Raw genomic sequence first — 21,756 nt, 5'->3', positions numbered from 1 at the left:
CCTACCTTTCTTCTCTGAGAGATGTTGAGGGCACCAAAGTCATTAAACAAAGATGAAGCAGGTGAAGTTAGAGGATCTGGAAGGTAAGTTACGTAAGTTTCCACACAGACAATTCAGGTAACCCACAAATCTAATAAATGTTTAACATGACAATGCTTATAACAGTAATAAAAATCATATACCAAAATAATAGTCAAACTCAATGTCTCACATATGGTAGATGTTCAAATATTTACTGAGTGAATGAAACACAAATTGGAGAATACTTCATTCAGCCAATACTCAGTACACATTTATTCAGAAGCTATATGGATTTGGATGCATCTGTTTGTTTAGAACCCAAAGAAAAATCAAATAGAGAAAAAAGGAAAGATGACTCCTAACCATTAGGAATCTGTTCATAAAGGAAGTAAGTCTACTGTAGTAAACGTTTGTGTTCTTGAGACTAACTCATGAGAAAAATAAAAAGGAGGGGTGGAGAGAAGGGTAGTCAACCACACTATGAGTGATCAGACTTGGATTTTAACCCTTAAGCAAGGTCTTAAAACCATCAACTCTCAAAATATTCCATATTTTTAAGTTTATCGCCAGATATTTGATATTATTACTAAAAAGGTAAGTTTTTTAAGATGGAAATGTTAAGTGTTTCAAAACAAAGACGAATTTCAAAGATTTTATAGGTTCAAAGTTCTATTACTCTGTGGCCAGAAGTTATAAACAAAAGTATATCTCTAAATTCTTTCTCACCTAACAAATCAGACGAGTTTTTCAAAAGGCATGCATGATATACATCGAAATATTTTATCTTCAATTCTAAGCTTTAGTTAATCTTATGTTTCTCATTAAATTACCTGTGAAATCTTAAAAAATATGGTAAATGTACTCATTTAAAGGAAACTTAAATCTCTTCGTAATGCAGTACATATAGATTGCTGCCTAATTTCTCTGGCTTCTTCTGCCTGGATTTTGATAATCTAGTCCTTCATTAGAATTAACATTAATTTAATATAACTAATAATGCAAAGAGAAAGAAGCTAATAAAATAGCAAGACATAAGATATTTTTATGTCCTTTATAAATTCAAGGCATTTAAAAATAGGTAATATTATTCATCCTTTATGCTACCCTTCGATAGCATTTAAAAGTCAGTATATAAACTCTATGGGAATGTTAAAAATATTATAATGCTACAAATTAGTTTCTAATAATTTTATTCAATATTAAAATGTTGCTATTTTTTTCTACAGCAAAAAAAACAAAGGTTGAAATTTCCAAATAGTGATAGAGATTTGATGCACACACACATACATAAAATGTCTATAACAGGAAATAATCAACATGCAAATTATTTTTCTCATCATTATTAATAATTAACATTTTACTGATGCAGAGTATTAACACTCAATTGTCACATATTTTTTAAAAACCATTCTTGAACATTTATTTTAAAAATAGGATATAGAAAGATATCTGGAAATTCTGTATCAAAAGCCTTAAAAATGTTTATAATTTTTGAAACAATAACTCCATGTCTAAGAATGTTTTCAAAAGAAATAACTCAAAATATGAACACAGACTTATACACATAGTCCAATATTGGAGTATAATAGTTTTTATTTAAAAAAGAATAGAAACAAAAATAGTTAAGTAAATTATGAAAATAAATGGAATTCAATTTATAATGATCAAGAAACTCATAATTTAAAACTATATTTAATGCAATCTTAATTATTATTATGTATATACTTATTATTATGTATTATGTATGTGTGTGTATATAATCAAAATCTTAGTTATCTCTGAGTGTGAAGATAATAGATTATTTTTATTTTCTTCTTTATACATATCTATAATTTTCAAAATTTCTACAATGGATGTATTGTTTTTAGAGTCAAAAATATATATATATAAAAGAGAAAAAGGGACCAGGTCTTACCATGGCCTGCATATGGCTTGGCACTGTCATTTAGAAGGCTTGGGGAGCTGCTACTATTAGTCATTCTCTGAAAATTAAAATATATATACACATAATAGCACTAAGAAATACACAATTAAGAATATTCAACGGATTAAGTTAAGACTGACCTTCTTTGCTTTTTCCCCTCCAATCCATCTTTCACATTACTGACAGTCCAATCTTCCTATAAATGTTGCTACTTGAATTACAATAATCTATGCAAAAACTTCCAAATACTCTAACACATCAAATGAAAATTTTACTCACTAGCCAGGTATTTAAAACCAAACTTGCAGACCTATTTTGAATTGCACCTCTATAACTTATTAGCCTGGGCAAAACACATAACTAAGTTTCCTTGTTCACGAATATAAATTCCAATATCCATCCAAGAGGATGTGAAGTGACTATATATAGTCAATAAATGTTCTCTAATAACCTCTCCCAATCCATATTATCTTTTATACACCTTATAGATTCTATAAAATTAGGCTATTCTCTGTTCTCTCAACATGTCCCATGCTTTCTTAACATACTCCATAGTCTCTATGGTCTCTCCATCATGAAAGGCCTTTATGTCATACCTACAAAACACAAAGAGGAGTGAAACTAGTCTCTTTCTATCTATCCTCTACAAACTCCACTGTCATCCAACTCCCCAACCCCACCCTTCAAGCCTCCCTCTGACTCCAATTCTATAGGAGATGGCTTACCTATATCCCACCTACCTCATCACCTCCTAAGATCCCACCTCCTGCTCAACAAATTTAGGAATAAATGAAGACTCTAGTTGTCTCCCACCCCTGGAATAAATTTACTGTTTAGTGCCATATAAATTCATACTAACGATACCTGCATTAAGGGATACTTTGTTTCTACAGGGCTTCCAAATCCATTTACTCCAATAAAGCTGGTGCTGAAATAGGAATCTGTGAGACTTGTATCAGTTAAAGCACCTCCATCTATTCCAGGAACTGAAAGAGAAGGAAGATTCAAGTATTTAAATTATTTAAAAGCACAAAACACTGAGGTAGTTTCTGTGTTCCTAAATAAGTTTTAAAGTCTCGAATCTCTGTCACACTTATTTTTATTTACATGTTGAAAACAAAAGGCAAGACCAAATAAAACTGGCTCAGCTCTAAAAATCTGTTGAACAATGCTCAAGTTGACTGATTTTTTTCCCACACAGATAGTAATTTATTTTACATTAGTTACCTAAGAGCCACCAAGGACAACATGAAGAAACAAACCACACTTGCATTTCCAGTTGTCTCACCAAGTTTTCTTTCTTTAACTTTGCAAAAGGACAGTAGAATATAAACCACAGCAATTTCTCCTATGAATCTTCATGTGGTAAACAGAGGCAAGTTTCTCAGGACTGTTTCTCATAACACGTGAAACAGACCAGCAGTCTCGTATTAACTCATAATTCCGTAAAAATAATTCTGTACAGGTAGCAATGGGATAGAGTTCAGGAATACAGACAAGCTATCTGTTGATTTTAGGGTAGGATAATACAGAATGACTGTAACTAGGAGGACAATCCATCATATATCAACAAAGTAATGGACAGTATGTTTTAGATGCTACTTCCTGCTAAGTAATTAGAATGCTGCTATTTTCTAAGCTGCTAGTTAAGTACAAAGCCTTATGCTTTACAAATCAGCTAAAGCTGTAAGTAGGATTGCCCTCTTCCAAGCAGAGCCTCTGAGAACCACTGAAACCACTCCCAACCCCAACTAAAAAGTAAACTAAAAAAATGCTGACAGTTAGATGCAGGGTGCTATGATCTGAATGTTTATATTCCCCTAAAATTCATATGTTGAAATACTAATCCCCAAAGATGATGGGATTAGGAGGTGGGGCCTCTCAGGTACTTAGGCCATGAGAGTGGAGCTCTCATGAATGAGACTAGTGTTCCTTATTAAAGAGGCCCTACAGAGATCCCTAACCCCTGCCACCATGTGAGGACACAGCAAGAAAGTGCCTATCTATGAACCAGGAAGTAGGTCCTCACCAATCACCACACGAAAACTGCCAGTGCCATGATCTTGGACTCAAAGATATCCACCAGAAAACTTTTAGAAGTAATAAACGAATATGGTAAAGTTGCAGGATACAAAATCAACATACAAAAATCAGTTGCATTTCTGTACACTAACAACGAAGTAGCAGAAAGAGAAATTAGATATAAAATCATGTCATCTGCAAATAGTGACAGTTTCACTTCTTCCTTTCCAATTTGGATCCCTTTTATTTCTTTCTCTTGCCTGATTGCTCTGGCTAGGACTTCCAACACTATGTTAAATAGGAGTGGTGACAGTGGGCATCCTTGTCTGGTTCCTGTTCTTAGAGGGATAGCTTTCAGTTTTTCACCATTGAGGATGATCTTAGCTGTGGGTTTCTCATATATGGTCTTTATTATGTTGAGGTACTTTCCTTCTATACCCATTTTATTCAGAGTTTTTATCATACATGGATTCTGTATCTTGTCAAATGCTTTCTCTGCATCTATTGAGATGATCATGTGATTTTTGTTCTTCATTTTATTAATGTGGTGTATTACGTTGATTGATTTGCGAATGTTAAACCATCCCTGCATACCTGGAATAAATCCCACTTGATCATGGTGTATAATCTTTTTAATGTATTGTTGTATGCAAGATGCTAGTATTTTGTTGAGGATTTTCGCATCGATGTTCATCAGTGATATTGGCCTGTAATTTTCTTTTTTTTGTGTTGTCGTTGTCTGGTTTTGGTATCAGGGTAATGTCAGCTTCGTAGAATGAGTTAGGGAGCTTCCCACCCTCCTCAATTTTTTGGAAGAGTTTGAGAAGGATAGGTATTAAGTCTTCTTTGAACGTTTGGTAGAATTCACCAGGGAAGCCGTCTGGTCCTGGACTTTTATTTTTGGGGAGGTTTTTGATTACTTTGAAGTAGTCCCATTTGTTTATTTTTTCTATTGTTTCTCTTGCCCTGTCAGATGTGGTGTTTGAAAAGATGTTGCTAAGACCGATGTGGAAGAGCGTACTGCCTATGTTTTCTTCTAGAAGTTTCATAGTTTCAGGTCTTACATTCAAGTCTTTAATCCATTTGGAGTTAATTTTTGTGCATGGTGTAAGGTAAGGGTCTCCAGTAAGGAGATCGAAACAGTAATTAAGAAATTAAGAATACCATCCCATTTACAATTGCAACAAAAAGAATAAAATACCTAGGAATAAACTTAACCAAAGAGGTGAAAGATCTGTACACCGAAAACTATAAACATTTCTGAAAGAAATTGAAGACGACACAAAGAAATGGAAAGATATTCCGTGCTCTTGGATTGGAATAATTAACATAGTTAAGATGTCCATACTTCCTAAAGCCATCTATAGATTCAATGCAATCCCTATCAAAGTTCCAACAACATTTTTCACAGAAATAGAACAAAGAATCCTAAAATTTATATGGAACAACAAAAGACCCCGAATAGCTAAAGGAATCCTGAGAAAAAAGAACAAAGCTGGAGGTATCACACTCCCTGATTTCAAAATATACTACAAAGCTATAGTAACCAAAACAGCATGGTACTGGCACAAAAACAGACACACAGATCAATGGAATAGAATCGAAAGCCCAGAAATAAACCCACACATCTATGGACAGCTAATCTTTGACAAAGGAGCCAAGAACATACAATGGGGAAAAGAAAGTCTCTTCAACAAATGGTGTTGGGAAAACTGGATAGCCACATGCAAAAAACTGAGACAGGTTTTTTAATCTGAATTCTTTTAGACAGTTAAGGGGGAGGTAACAAGAAAAACTTTCTGAATCTTTTATTTCTTAAAAATAATGAGCCTAAAATAATCCTCATGTTAAAGAGACACATTTTGGGGTGGCAAATTTTGTTCCCCTTCAATACATGTTCTCACAATGATGAAACTGCCAAAGGATGCATTTCTCAAACGTATCCCTGTTGTTAAGTTATGCGTGGCTGTACACACACAGACTATAAGACTGAATAAATATAGCAAAATGTTAATCTCGTGTTATCGGTTGACTGAATGGGAGAGGTTAGTCTTTTCTCTTACGACTTTTCTATTATGTAGTTATTTTCATAATAATGATGATGATGACCGAGAAATCCATAAGGGGAGAAGTTTCTCCTTCCACCAAAACCTTTATGATATCTACTCTCTATCTTTTCCTAGTACAATAAAATGGTTTTCGAAAATAGAGTACAAGTCCAGAGTAAAGTTATTTTTTAACATAGCTTTTTTATTTCAAATCTTTTTTTAAATTTTAAATCCAATTTTCTCTTTTCTTCATATTTTATACAAGCTAATACAATAGAACTATTATTGAACATGCCAGAATTCAAATATCTATGGTCAATGTCTTATCCTGATTTTAAGGAAGATCCACTGGACTATAAATAAGCACCTAAGCATAACAAAATATTTGTAAAATAAATGAACATTAAACTGCCGTCAGAGAACAATAAAACAATCTTAAAACTTCCCATTCTTTAATAATACTTTATCATTAAGAAATAGAATTTGTCCTAAGATATTACCAAATTTCTAGCAGTGATTTCCTTTAGCATGCACAACTTTGACAGAAGAAACTTTATGCTCCCTAACAGAGGAACACCTGACCGGGATTAACAAAAAAAAAAAGGGGGTGGGGGGGCCGGCCCCGTGGCGCAGCGGTTAAGTGCACAGGCTCCACTGCTGGTGGCCTGGGTTCAATCCCCGGCATGCACCAATGCACCTCTTGTCAGGTCGTGCTGTGGCAGCGTCCCATATAAAGTGGAGAAAGATGGGCACAGATTTTAGTCCAGGGCCAATCTTCCTCAGCAAAAAGAGGAGGATTGGCATGGATGTTAGGTCAGGGCTGATCTTCCTCACAAAAAAAAAAAAGTTGGGGGGGAGATGGCAGAGGGCTGAATATGGCCAGTAATTGAGGGTTAATTTATTTTTTTAAACAGTCTACACAAAGACCCGCAACTATAAAACAACTAGAAGAGAACACAGGGAAGAAGCTCCTTGACACTGGTCTTAGCAACAGTTTTTTGGATATGATACCAAAAGTACAAGCAAAAAAGCAAAAACAAACAAGTGAGGCTACATCAAACTAAAAAGCATCTGCACAGCAAAGGAAAAAATCAGCACAGTAAAAAGGCAACATATGAAACAGTAGAAAATATCTGCAGACCATCTACCTGATATGGGGTTAATATCCAAAATATATAAGGAACTCACAAGCATAAAACTCAATAGCATAAAAAAAAATCTGATTAAAAAATAGGCAAAGGACTTGAATAGACATTTTTCCGAAGAAGACATACAAATGGCCAACAGGTACGTGAAAAGATGCTCAACATCACAAATCATCAGAGAAATGCCAATCAAAACCACAATGAGATATCACCTCATACTTGTTATTATAATGGCTATTATAAAAAAGAAAGACAAGTGTTGGCAAGGCCATGGAGAAAAGGGAACTGTTGTGCACTGTCAGTGGGAATGTAAACTGGTGTAGTCACTACGGAAAACAGTATGGAGGTCCCTCAAAAAATTAAAAATAGAACTACCATATAATCCAGCTATCCTACTTCTGGGTATATATCCAAAAGAAATGAAATTACTATCTTGAAGAGGTATCTGCACCCCCATGTTCACTGCAGCATTATTCATAATAGCCAAGACATAGAAACAACCTAAAGGTCTACTGATAGATGACTGGATAAAGAAAATGGGATATATACACACAATGGAATATTATCTAGCCATAAAAAAGAAGGAAGTCCTTTCATTTTGTGACCACATAGATGGACCCTGAGGGCATTATGTTAAGTGAAATACGTCAAACACAGAAAGACAAATACTGCATGTTCTCACTTATATGTGGAATCTAAAAAAGCCAAACTCAAAGAAATAGAGTAGAACAGTCGTTGCCAAGGATTAGGGGGTGGCAGAAATGGGGAGACGTTGGTCAAGGTACAAACTTCCAGTTCTAAGATGAATAAATTCTGGGATCTAACGTACAGCATAGTGACTATAATTAGCAATACTGTATTATATACTTGAAAGTTGTTAAGAGAGATCTTAAAAGTTATCATCACACAAAAAAATTATGTGAGGGGATGGAGGTGTTAACTAACCCTACTGTGGTAATCATTTTGCAATACATATGTATATCAAATCATCACATTATACACCTTGAGCTTACATATTTTAAATGTCAATAATATCTCAATAAAGCTGAGAGAAGAAAAAAAAACTTTCCACACATACTTACACTTGAGTTTTCTTGTTTTGGAAAACTACAGTTTTGGAAGGAAGAAAATGGGAATGGATACTTCAAGAGTACTTAGGAAAATTACTAACCTATGATATGTTATTCCATTCTACATAGGTCAAGAAGATATTAATTTTTTTAAGTTACTAAGAACAAACACACGTCCTACTTACCTCATGGGATGTTCAAAGAGAAAAGGCATATAGAGTACTTTTAAGTTTAAATTACATAAGCATGTTAGAGACCTTAATTACCAAGACTAGTTAATCAAAAACTTTTTACTCCTTCAACCCCTTACTTTTGCAATCCACTTTAAGTAAACTTTACACCATCTCTATAGAATAACTTGCAATCCACTGTAAGGCATACTATTTCTATGAAAGCTCTATTACCATCTCTATTATTATAACTATTATATCTCTATGGAATAGTAATCAATTGAACAATCACTGTGTAGATATGAATCTCAACTAGTCTGAACGACAACTGTGGCGAGGTTGCTATTCCTTTTATTTTGCCGTTAAGCAAACTGTGATTCAGAAAGATTAGACAGCTTGCCCAAAGTCACAAAGCTAGTATGTGATAGAACTGGGATATAAAAGCAATCTTTCTATTGCACTAAACTGCCTTTCAACTTTTAAGAGAGGGAATTATAAATCAAAAGATGAAATTTCAAGCTTTCAGTTTTAAAATGATCATGAGACACTCAAACTTTGAACCAAAAGATCTTACAGTACCTACAGAATTACAACTTCTACATCTGTTAGCAGTTACCCTGCAACTATTAACATTTAAATGTGCACGATAATAATCTACTGAAAAAAAAAAACAACCCAACCTCACAGCTTAACTAATAAATAAATGTTCTCCTTCATCCTCAGTCTTGTCCCCTCTTGATGAAATCAGTTTCATTTTCCAAAAACACCACAACAGATCAATGTTACCCAAAGGGAATTGTGAAGTCAAGTAAATTTGGGAAATGCTAAAAAAACAAAAGTAAACCCATTTCTTTACTGCACAACTTCTCAGAGCCTGCATATACAATGTGAACTGTGACAATTCAAAAAGGAGATAAGAGTACTTCCCAAGTTTACTTGACTAGGGAACTCTTTCTACACGGAACAACTTGAGGGACCAGAGTTCCATAGAACACACTTTACAAAAAGTGCCCAGCTGAAAATACTGAGTGGTTTTCCTCTGCCAAGAAGGACCTCACAGACAAGATGCTGGTGATGCTTATCTCGGAGGATGAAATCCAAACTTCTTAGTCTCACATTAAAAAGCCCTCAACAATCTGTTCTCAACCTATCATTCTTATATTTCCTAAAAGTGCTAGGTTTGAGTCTCAGTTCTGCCACTTACTAGCCACAAAGTCTTGAGCAAAATGGCTATAAAGTGGAGATTATACCATCACTTACAAAATGAGAATCATAGCATCTACCCTGAAAACTTCAACGAAAAGTTACAAAAAACAATGAAACAAATTCTTAAAAGTTCTTTTAAAAATCTTGATGGTTACATAACTCTATAGATTTACTAAAAATAACTGAATTGTATAGTTACAAAGGGTGAATTTTATAGTATATAAATTGTATTATAATAAAGCTGTCTTTTAAAAATCAGTGGAGAAAAAAGGGATTGTTCAATAAATGGACTTAAGACAACTAGATATCCAACAAGGAAGAAATTAAATACCTTACAAAGACATTTCCAAAAGATCTAAGATTAGAGGATAACATTATAAAAGTATACATCTATTATAAATTTCACATTTCTGTACTTAATCACATCATTGAACTCTCTCTTCCAGTCAAAATGACATACTCACAGCATGACATACTCACAGCATTTTCAAAGTCTACACTTTACAATATGGAGTACCATCAATTCTTACACACATACACCCCTAGCTCTATGTTCTTCAAGACCTAGATATGATGGTAAAGAAAAAAATACTTGGAATTAGACGTTGAGTTCTAATCCTACTTTTGCCATGTAGTAGTTGTACTACCAAGAACAAACAACCCTCTACGTTTCATCTCTTCATCTGAAAAAGAAGGCAATACCATCTTACTCACAGGGTTGTGGTAGGGACTCAAGAGAAGTAACCTATGCAAAATGCCTAGCATCCTGTCTCATTGGTAATCATAAATGTTATTTTCCTCTTCTCCCTCCTCTAGAATGTATTCCCTAATTACTCCAAGCTGTTAAAACCTCTACCTTTTAAGATACTGTTTATATCACTCATTTGACTTATATATATATATACAGATACATATATATCTGTACTCTCTACCCATCTAAATTATCTGTAAACTGACATTTAGGACTACTCCTTATATATTTTTAGTATTGTGGTATTCCCTAATCTATTCCCAAATCTATAATCTACATTTGTATAAACACTTATTTACAATTAAACCCTTTTTGAAAGTAGGTATTTTAAAAAGTTGATAAAAGATAAAATAGATTTTCACATTCTTTATAAAACACTCCATGCAAATGGTATTACTGTCTCCATTTTTCTGATGAGGAAACTGAGCCTCAGAGATGCTAGATAATAGTGGAGTGGATGCAAGACCAAGAAACAGGGGGGTCCTCCACCCACTCAGCAGACACTAGCACCATCCTTTTCTCTATTAGATTGTGGAATGAGCACAGACTTTAAGCAAATACAATTGCCCATGAGGTCTGCTTCAGCCAGCTGCCAACTATTGACTGCTGACAGTATATTTAATATAAACCTCAGTTTCCTCCTCTGTAAAACAGAAATGATAACATCTACTTTCAAGGGTTATTGTGAGAATAATTCAGTATACTGTCATGCTTGGATGATATTAGGTGCTTAATGGTTACTTTCTGTGGTTATCATTTGTATCCATCTATAAATTTATTTGTAAAAGTTAGCTTGCTCTTTCTGACAAAACACTATTATGTTTTTTGTATAGAATGCATTAGAGGAAATTTTTCATGTAGTTTTTACAATTTTAACATAGATGATAAAAAGGTAGCTTGGAACATTTTACACATCTGTTACAAAACCCACAGGAGTCATCTGGAAAAAAACACTCAAATCCAAAGCATGTGGCTGGGCAGGACATATTGGTGTGTTTGAAGGGCTGGACTTCCCTCAAAAGCTCACAAGCTAAGAAACAAGTCCAAGGGAACTATGAAAAAACAGTAATTAATGACTACAAACACTGTACTTCCAGTCCTTGTGATAAAGTTTCTGTGCAGAACCATAAAGAGATCAATTCCACATTTTAAATTCTCTACCTAACTCTGAAGCATCATTAACCAACATTGGTGATAATCAGGGAGTAGCAGAGAGCACCAATTATAAGTCAAATGTATTAGGCATTTTATGTGCATTATCTCATTTTTTCACCCACTCAACAACTGTTATAAGCCAAACTGTATCCTCCCAAAATTCATGTGTTGATGTCCTAACCCTCAGTACTTCAGCATATGATCTTATCTGGGTATAGAGTCAGTGCAATCTAATTAGCTAAGATGAGGTCATTAGGGTGAGCTTTAATCCAACATGACTTATGACCTTATAAAACTGGGAAATTTGGACATAGACACACACATAGGGAGAACGCCTTGTGAAGACGAAAGCAGAGATCAGGGTGATGCTTCTACAAGCCAAGGGATGCCAAAAATTGCAGGCAAACCATCAGAAGCTAGGTGAGAGGCATGGAACAGATTATTTCTCACAGCCCTTAGAAGAAAGCAACCCAGCCAAAACCCTTGATCTCAGACTTCAAGGCTCCAGAACTGCGAGACAATACATTTGTTGTTTAAGCAAAAAAAAAAAAAGCCACATACTAAAAATAAAAGATTAAATAGGGATTATTAAACCAAAAACATAGGCTAAGGAAAAGTATCTCAGTTGAACATTAAGCTCAGAAGTCTCTAAATAGCCAAGACAAAAGAGAATATGTAAGTTAAAAAATACTCACCTGGTAAAATAACAAATACCAATTTTTTAGAGCAAAAACAATTCCTAGTACTAAACTCTTCAGAGAAATTATTACAAGAATTTTTATAGATGAAGCACTGAATATCAAGCATCTTCAATACAGTTGAAAGGAAAATTTCCAGAAACACTTTTTATATTAATTCTCAACAGAAGTAGAAAACATAATACTAAACGACAACCTAATTGAGGTAATTCCATACAGAGCTAACAATGTGGTTCAAGTACTCAATACCAGCTGCCATGTATTGTATTACATGCCAAGTATCAACAGTCGTTTAAGATACATATCATTATTGTCCATTTTGGTAGCAGTGCCAGAGATGAGATATGAAAACAGAAGTCTTATTTCAAAGGCTCCAAAAATTACTACAATACATTCCTTTCAGTCATTGCTAAACTCCAGACTCACATTTATAACTGCCTATTATTAAATGTCTCTAACTAGATGTGTGACAAGTACTTTTAAACTAAAAACTCATTTATCTTTAGTCCTTCTCTCTCTCATCTAACCCCCCAAGTAGTTGGTTCACCAAATCTCTCTCAAATGTGCCCTCTATATCTCATTTCCACTTGCCTAAATCAAGTCGTTAGCATTTCTGCCTTCAACTATTATAAGATGACTCCAAATCTCCATCCTTAGAAGCCAAAAAAACTACTACGGTTATCTTTTTAAGACACAGATCTTATCACTTCACTTAGCACAGCCTTGAAAGGCCTTCACAATATGGCCACACAATTTATCACCTGGTATCACTCTCCATAACGTAGCCTATTCTGCACCACATCAGATAACTACTGAACAAAATCACGCACGATGCTTTCTCTCAAAAACCTCTGTGTCCTTTTTCTCATCTGCCTAGGATGCCCTTCTTTTCTACCACATACGCTACATACAACTTCCAAAAAATAGTTCAAATATTGCCTCTTCATGAAACCTTCCAAAATATCCCTGAACAGAGTTTGTTATACATTTTATATCTATAGCATATCATACTACGCCAAAATTTATACACTTCAAAATCCTTTACTAGGGCATGCATTCACAAATAGCCAGAACCACGCATCTCTGTATTCCCTAAGATATCCCTGTATGATATCTGGCACAGAAGTGTTCAATAAATGTTTGATAATTATATTAAGCTCTCTAGTCAGTGCCCATAGTGTACACTATGTCATTTACTAAAGACTAAGTCATCTGCATAACATATCAGACCTCCAGAGAGACAAGATGACATTGTTTTAAAAACTGCAAGGTCTGTCTGGCAAACCGGCCCTTATGGAAGTCGTCATAGCTTTGCACCAAGAAAGTCACAGCAATGCCTATAGCAAGACCAAAAAAAATCCTGAAACAGCAACTTTAGATAGACCAAGTGGCTTAACAAGTACCCAGCTGAGATCCTACTACTAACACCGGAGTATCTACAGTACACTGTTTTGACCTGAAAATTTTTTAAGATATACATTATTACTCAGTCTCCTCAATCAGAAACGAACTGCAGTGCAGCAAGAGTCTGGTAAACACCTGATTCTGAGGAGCACTACAATACTATAGGTGTTCCAAGGTGAACTGGCTACAAACTTGACCATAAACAACTAAATAAATTGGGCTCTCGGGTGAAGCTATTTAATATTTAGTACTGTCCATCTGATTACTTACCGAAAAATGTCTTCCAATAAAAGACAGTTTTAGTTTGGGATCTATGCCAAGATAATTGCTTTTTTTACACAATCAAAAACTGCAAATAAAGCAATCAATGTTTTGAAAAGTCTTCCACTGTTCTTAATTGTTTTCTCAATAAAGTGACTCGGAATTTAATAACGGAGAGAGAAAATCTGATTCTAAAACCAGCTTACTCCTTGTGCAAAATATCAGTTTAAGATCATCCAAACCCATGGTTTATTGAGAACTGAGAAGGAGTAAAGTCGTTTGCTTTTTTTAATAGCACCTGGCATCTTTTAACATACCATAAAATTACTGGGGTCATGTTTATAAATATTGTCTACCTACTCATTAAAATGTAAGATCCACAAAGGAAGGGATCTTTTATTTATTTGGTTCAACTGCATCCCAAGAATCTAAAATAGTACCCGACACAGAGTAAGTGCTCAACAAATATTTGTTAATTAATTAAAGGAATGAATGAATCTCCACTTTTAGCCCAAATTATACTAAATTGAAAGCTCACCATAGTCTTAAGTTTTTCAAACACATTACTTGTATGCATGAAACCTTTTTATAATATATATCAGAGGAATCTGCTAAAATTTTTACTTTAAAAGCTCCCTTGAGGGGTCGGCCCCGTGGCGTAGCGGTTAAGTATGCGCGCTCCGCTGCTGGCGGCCTGAGTTCAGATCCCGGGTGCGCACCAATGCACCGTTTGTCGGGCCACGCTGTGGCAGTGTCCCACATAAAGTGGAGGAAGATGGGCACCGATGTTAGCTCAGGGCCAGTCTTCCTCAGCAAAAAGAAGAGGATTGGCGTGGATGTTAGCTCAGGGCTGATCTTCCTCACAAAAAAAATAATTAATTGAAAAAAAATAAGACTGATGATTATAGCTAAACATTTTCAAAAAAAAAAAAAAAGCTCCCTTGATAATTTTTCCAAGCCTTGGGAGTAGGAAGAAGAGTTCCTGTGCCATCTTTGTCAAGACGACTCTTCCTCAGAGATAGCTGACACATTGCTATAAAGTCTAAGAACCATAAAATGTCACTTACAGAATTTAAAAGGCCCCATTCTATTTTGTCTTTCTTCACCCCTGACCTCATCCTTTCAATCAAGTATAAGTCAGATTCAGGAACAGCAATATTAAGAGACAGAATAAGTTTAGGAACAGATGAGCAAAATAAGCAAGTTAAACCAACAAGAAATAACAAGTGTTGGAGAGGATGTGGAGAAAAGGGAACCCTCGTACACTGCTGGTGGGAATGTAAATTGGTGCAGCCACCATGGAAAACAGTATGGAGATTTTTCAAAAAATTAAGAATAGAACTACCATATGATCCAGTTATTTCACTTCAAGGTATTTATCCGAAGAAAATGAAAACACTAATTTGAAAAGACATATACACACCTATTACGTACCACTAGGTTCACTGCATCATTCTTCACAATAGCTAACATACGGAAACAACCAAAGTGTCCAGTGATGGACGAATGGATAAAGAAGATGTAGTATATATTTACAATGGAATACCACTCAGCTATAAAAAAAGAATGAAATCTTGCCATTTATAGCAATATAGATGGACCTTGATGGTACTATGCTAAGTGAAATAAGTCAGACAGAGAAAGATGAATACTTTTTAATTTCACTCATATGTGGAATCTAAAACAAAAACAAACTCATAGATACAGAGAACAAACTGGCGGTTACCAGAGGGAAAGGGTGTTCTGGGGTAAGTGAAATGGTGAAGAGAGTCAATTGTATGGTGATGGATGGTAACTAGACTTTTGGTGGTGATCACTTTGTAGTGTATAAAGATGTTGAATTATAATGTTGTATACCTGAAGCTTACGTAATGTTATATACCAATTTTGCCTCAATTTAAAAAAAAAAAAGAGTTAAACCAAATGACATATAAAGTCCTTTCCAATGTTTCCAGATCTATCATGCTCTACCTAATACTTATGAAAGCACCATAATGTATCTATACTATCAAGAATGTAGATAAACAATGAAAGACTATTAAATAACAATACTAGTCTTTTATTAAATACACCAATGAAATTCCCCAGGGACTAATTACAAGTATTGACTTATTAAGTTGCAAAAGATGTGATCTACATAACTATCTCTAGATATGTGAGCCATTGGGGAAAAAATCTTGCTGCGGCAGATCTGATATGAATGACTATTTCAAATATGTTATTTTCAGCTAATGGTGTATAAAATTCATAGTTTTTTATTGAGATACAATTGACATACAACATTGTATTAGTTTTAGCTGTACAACATAATGATTTGATATACGTATACACTGTGAAATGATTACCACAATAAGTATAGTTAACAGGCATCACCAAACATAGTTATAATTTTTTTTCCCTCTAAGACCTTTTAGGATCTACTCTCTTATCAACTTCCAAATATACAATACAGTATTGTTAACTATAGCTGCCCTGCTATACATTACATCCCCAGGACTGATTTACAGGAAGTCTGTACCTTCTGACCACCTTCACCTATTTCGCCCATGCCTCACCCTCATTCCCACCCCCCCCATCTCTGGCAATGACAATATGTTCTCTGTATCTACGAGTTCCGGTTTTTTTTTAGATTCCACACACAACTGAGATCATATGGTATTTGTCTACATAGTTTTTTTAAATGTACCAAGTTTGAACCAAACTACTGAAGATTCTGTATGTTCCTTAACATGTGTATATTATATTTTGTGTAAATTTATGTGTGTATATATAATATACATAACACATTAAGATGTAACAGTTTAGTGCCATCATTTGTAATAGTAAAAGACTACAAACAATCTAAATAACCTTTAAAAGAATACAATCATACAATGGAATATTATGCAGCCATTAAAAAGACTAAGGTAGATTTCTGCATGTAGATGTGGAACAAACTGCAATTCAGTGAGAAAAGTCAAAATGCATTAGGCTTCCATGTGTGTGTACACACGTTATGTGTGTCATTATGTGCTAGAGATAGGTAAATATAAACATATGAATGATTGTATAGGCAAAGAATATTTCTGAATGGATACATAATAAATTGGAAAGAGTGACTAACTTTTTTTTTTTTTGGTGAGGAAGATTAGGAAGATTGGCCCTGAACTAACATCTGTTGCCAATCTTCCTCTTTTTGCTGAGGAAGATTGACTCTGAGCTAACATCTGTGCCCATCTTTCTCTATTTTGTATGTGGGATGCCGCCACAGCATGGCTTGATGAGCAGTGCATAGGTCAGCACCCCGGATTCGAACCTGTGAACCTCGGGCCGCCGAAGCAGAACACACAGACTTAACCACTACACCACTGGGCCAGCCTCAAGAGTGACTATCTTTTGGAGAGGGATCAGGGAACCAAAGAAGGAGGGAGACCATTTTTCACTATGTACCCTTTCGTGCTATTTAAATTTTTAACCTGTGCATGTATTACATTTTTAATTCCAAAAAACAAGACATTGGTCCTATTTGGCGAAGCTGGAATTTTTAATATTAAAAATATAATTTAAAACTAGCTTCAGAAAAATAGGACACCAGTATCTTTATTTTTTAAATAAAAAGTAAGAGATATACCAAAAGAGACATCAAAAAAGGGAGAGCTTTTTTATGGAAGAGGACTGTTATCGATACACGAATTAACTCAGGCAAGATCAGCAAGATCAACAGCCTCTTCCCTATACGAAGTTAATCTGCTGGGTGATCAGTGTTGTTTTTTTTTTTTTTTAATTAATTAATTAATTTTTTTTTTTTGAGGAAGATTGGCCCTACGCTAACATCTGTTGCCAATCTTCCTCTTTTTTCTTTTTTCTCCCCAAAGCCCCAGAACATAGTTGTGTATAATAGTTGTAGAGCTGTAGCTCTTCTATGTGAGACACTGCCTCAGCATGGCTTGATGAGTGGTGAGTAGGTCCGTGCCCAGGATCCAAACCGGCAAACCCCAGGCTGCCAAAGCGGAACTCACAAACTTAACTGCTACACCACCAGGCTGGATCGGATCAGTGTTTTTAAAAGTTACTGGGAGGGGAAAGTTATTTTGTAAGAGAGAGCACTAAAATCAAAATTTCAGGACCCCCAGCCCAGTAGTAATTTCTATATACTGAAAGTAGCCTCAAATACTGTATGTATTGATTTGTTAACAACTATATGACAAGTCATAAAACAAATATTTTATCATATTCCATTTGTATAATGTTTGCTCACTAAACTACTTTATAAACAGGATATAAAGTAAGTTAATATGGAAAAACAAATGTGAGAAATACTGCTACAAAACTCGAGTGTGTGTGTGTGTGCACGCACGCACTATGGACTTAACTATTTCCCCCTAAAATTCATATATTGAAGCCCTAACCCCCAATGTGACGTATTTGGAGAAAAGGCCTTTAGGAGGTAATTAAGGTTACACACACAAAAACTATTAATAATGATTAATCTTGGACAATAAGATGAGGAGATTGGTTTACTTTGACTTTATACACTGCTGTTCCAACGGAAATTTTTACAAGAAAAGTTTTTGACTTTTACAACTTAAAAACTAAATTAAATAAATAAAAACCAACCCTTAAATAAATAGATAAGTAAAAAACAAATATTCAAATCTGTCAATAAATGCTCCTTAAAATTCTAGCATAAATTTTTAAATATCATGTCTAGGTACTATAAATGTTCACAGCTTTGTACACAAAAGTAGACATGCCTACACAAAAGCAAACAAAAAATGCTGCTCCAAAATAAAGATGGATATAAATTTTCCAAGTTAAAAAAAAAATTCAGCAATAAAATCAAGCTAACTCTTGATATACACAACAATTTGGCTGAATCTTGACAGAATTACGCTGAGTGAAAAAAAAAGCTAATCCCAAAAGGTTACACACTATATAATTCCACTTACAGAACATTCTTAAAATGATAAAATTATAGAAATGGAGAGCAAATTAGTGGTTGCCAATGGTTGGGAGGGAGAGCAGGTTACAAAAGGGCAACTTGAGGGTGACAGAACTGTTCTGTTCTGACTGTGTTGGCAGGGACACAAACATACACATAATAAAATTCCATAGAACTAAATACACACACGGGCTCAAGTAAGGCTTGGGAAATCTGAATAAGTGGATTGTATCAATCAATACTGATTGTGATATTGCACTATAGTTATGAAAGATGTTACCACTGGGGGAAACTGAGTGATGGGACAACCAGTGCCCTATTATTTCTTAAAACTGCATGTGACTCTACAATTATCTCAAAATAGAAACAATTAAAAAAGAAAAATTCTATCAAAGGGCAAAAATAGGAAGATATTTTGTTTTGTTTCGGCAATCATTTATCTTCTTACAGGGTCATTTCAAATGCAATTGTATGGAAAGAAGTGCTTTACTTGCTAACTGAGTCTTACCTAGACTTATGTTAGTATACTCAGCCCTCCGTATTTTTGGGTTCTGCATCCATGGATCCAACCACAAGCGGGTGGAAAGGCCTACGATAGTTCCATCTGTACTGAACACATACAGACCTTTTTTTCTTGTCATTATTCCCTAAACAATACAGTATAACAACTATTTACCTAACATTTACATTGTATTTTGTATTACAAGTAATCTAGAGATGATTAAAGTATATGGGAGGATGTGCGTAGGTTTCATGCAAATACTATGCTATTTCATATAAGAGACTTGAGCATTCGAGGATTTTGGTATCTGTGGGGGCCCTGGAACCAATCCTTCGGTGGACACCAAGGAACAACTGTACATCCCTCTTTGAGTGTTCCTCATAAAACTCTGAGTTTTCTTCATAAAACTTATCAAGACCTAATATTATCTTATACACGTGTCTGTATTCCCCACTAGAATGTAAACTCCACTAGGGCAGAATTTTGTTTTGTTCAATGTTGTATTCCTATCACCTAGATCAAAGCTTGCCACCTTGCAGGCACAATATTAAATGAGTGAAATGAATGCTATTATATATAAAGTCTTTGTTTTCCACTTTGTGTGTCGTCCAATAAAAATGTTGAAACCTATACCAGCTATCCTAATGGCAAATTCCCAGTACTCACTTTCCCGTCAGCTGATACAGGTTTGTAGGATGAAAAGTGTAATCCTGACTTAAACAAAATCAGTTTTGCCACACACATTATACATTCTAAAGTTACTATATAAACTTGAGGTTATCCACTGCTCTCTTCCATTTGGACAGACAACCAAAGTTAAATAATCTGTAGTTATTTTACTGGTCTTGAAAGCATACTCTCAAAAACTGGGGGAGGAGGGGCTGGCCCAGTGGCATAGTGGTTAAGTTTGCATGCTCTGCTTCGGCAGCCCAGGGTTTGCTGGTTCAGATCCTGGGCATGGACCTATGCACTGCTCACCAAGGCATGCTCTGGGGGTGTCCCATATACAAAACAGAGGAAGACTGGCACAGATGTTAGCTCAGGGCGAATCTTCCTCAGCAGAAAGAGGAGGACTGGCAACGGATGTTAGCTCAGGGTCAATCTTCCTCACAAAAAAAAAAAAAAAAATTGAGAGAGGAAAGGGAATGTACAGGTTAATTATAGACTTATTAGTAATAATATTCAATAACAGCAGCAACTAAGACTGAAACCTCACCAAGTGCCAGGCAATGCACTGATAGTGCCACACACAATCCAATCACAACTCTGAAGTAGGTACTATTATTACTTCCATTTTAAAAATGAGAAACACTGAGGCTTAAAGTTTAAAAATTTGCCCAAGATCACAAAGTAGTTAAGCAAGAGAGCCAGGATTCCATCTTAGATATGTCTTACGCCAAAGCCTCCACTACTAAATTAGTAGAACTAAAAATAAGTCTATTTCAGTAAAATAAAGAAATCTACTGGGTTTCAAATAAAATAATGTACATAAAGTTCAAATATTGATATAGTAAATAGTTTAGCTGCTAAAAATTGAGCATTTTGAAGACTAAAAGCCTAGCTAGTTGAAAATATTATAATTGAGGGGCCGGCCCAGTGGCGCAAGCGGTTAAGCGCACGCGCTCCACTGAGGCGGCCCGGGGTTCACCAGTTCAGATCTCGGGTGCACACCTACGCGCTGCTTGCAGAGCCATGCTGTGGCGGCGTCCCATATAAAGCAGAGGAAGATGGGCACAGATGTTAGCTCAGGGCTGATCTTCCTCACACACACACACACACAAAAAGAAAATATTATAATTACATCATTAAAATGTCAATACTCAATCTTTCAGTTGAACTCAAATCAAACTACACTTAAGCTTTAGAAGATCCCAAGTCCAGCAGAAATATGAAACGTCAAAAACTTAAAATGCTTTTTTTTAAAAAATAAATTGTTGGGGGGCTGGCCCAGTGGTGCAAGCAGTTAAGTGTGCACGCTCCACTTTGGTGGCCCGGTATTCGCAGGTTCGGATCCCGGGCACACACCAACACACTGCTTGTCAAGCCATGCTGCAGCAGCGTCCCATATAAAGTAGAGGAAGATGGGCATGGATGTTAGCTCAGGGCCAATCTTCCTCAGCAAAAAAAAAAAAAAAAAGAGGAGGATTGGCATCGGATGTTAGCTCAGGGCTATTCTTCCTCACAAAAAATAAATACATAAATAAACTGTTATTTCCCAAACAGCAATCTTGAATGCCAGAACATGTTTACTACCACACTGCTAGATAGAAAAGCTGGAGAAAGAAAATGTAATACTCCGTATACATAAAAAGTAAGAAACAAATGAAAGTAGGGTTCCTTTACAAGATGGAAACATCACTGCAACTCAAGTGTACTAACAAGAAAAAGCCTTTGTGCTTCAATTTTCCAATGCTTGTAAAATAAGGATAAAATTTTCTCTTTTATTTACCTCTAAAGT

At 35.2% G+C, this 21,756-nt stretch overlaps 1 protein-coding gene across 6 annotated transcripts in view; it reads right to left on the bottom strand.

Moving 5' to 3' along the window:
* PAN3 (poly(A) specific ribonuclease subunit PAN3) overlaps positions 1-21,756 on the bottom strand; it is a 134,512-nt gene that overhangs the window by 108,407 nt on the left and 4,349 nt on the right. For all 6 annotated transcript variants that reach the window (XR_009221160.1, XM_058547930.1, XM_058547931.1 and 3 more), the window contains exons 2-4: positions 2,810-2,931; positions 1,937-2,003; positions 6-76 (exon numbers count right to left, since the gene is read on the bottom strand). Coding sequence is in view for 5 of the 6 variants with exons in the window: in XM_058547930.1 (XP_058403913.1) it covers positions 6-76; positions 1,937-2,003; positions 2,810-2,931 (260 nt within the window). In the remaining variant the exon portion in view is untranslated. The remainder of the gene's footprint in view (positions 1-5; positions 77-1,936; positions 2,004-2,809; positions 2,932-21,756) is intronic.

This window comes from Diceros bicornis, chromosome 9 (assembly GCF_020826845.1).
Source record: "Diceros bicornis minor isolate mBicDic1 chromosome 9, mDicBic1.mat.cur, whole genome shotgun sequence".
NCBI classification, from domain to species: domain Eukaryota; kingdom Metazoa; phylum Chordata; class Mammalia; order Perissodactyla; family Rhinocerotidae; genus Diceros; species Diceros bicornis.
The sequence above is the reverse complement of the archived record's forward strand: the minus strand, read 5'-3'. Positions and strand labels throughout refer to the sequence as shown.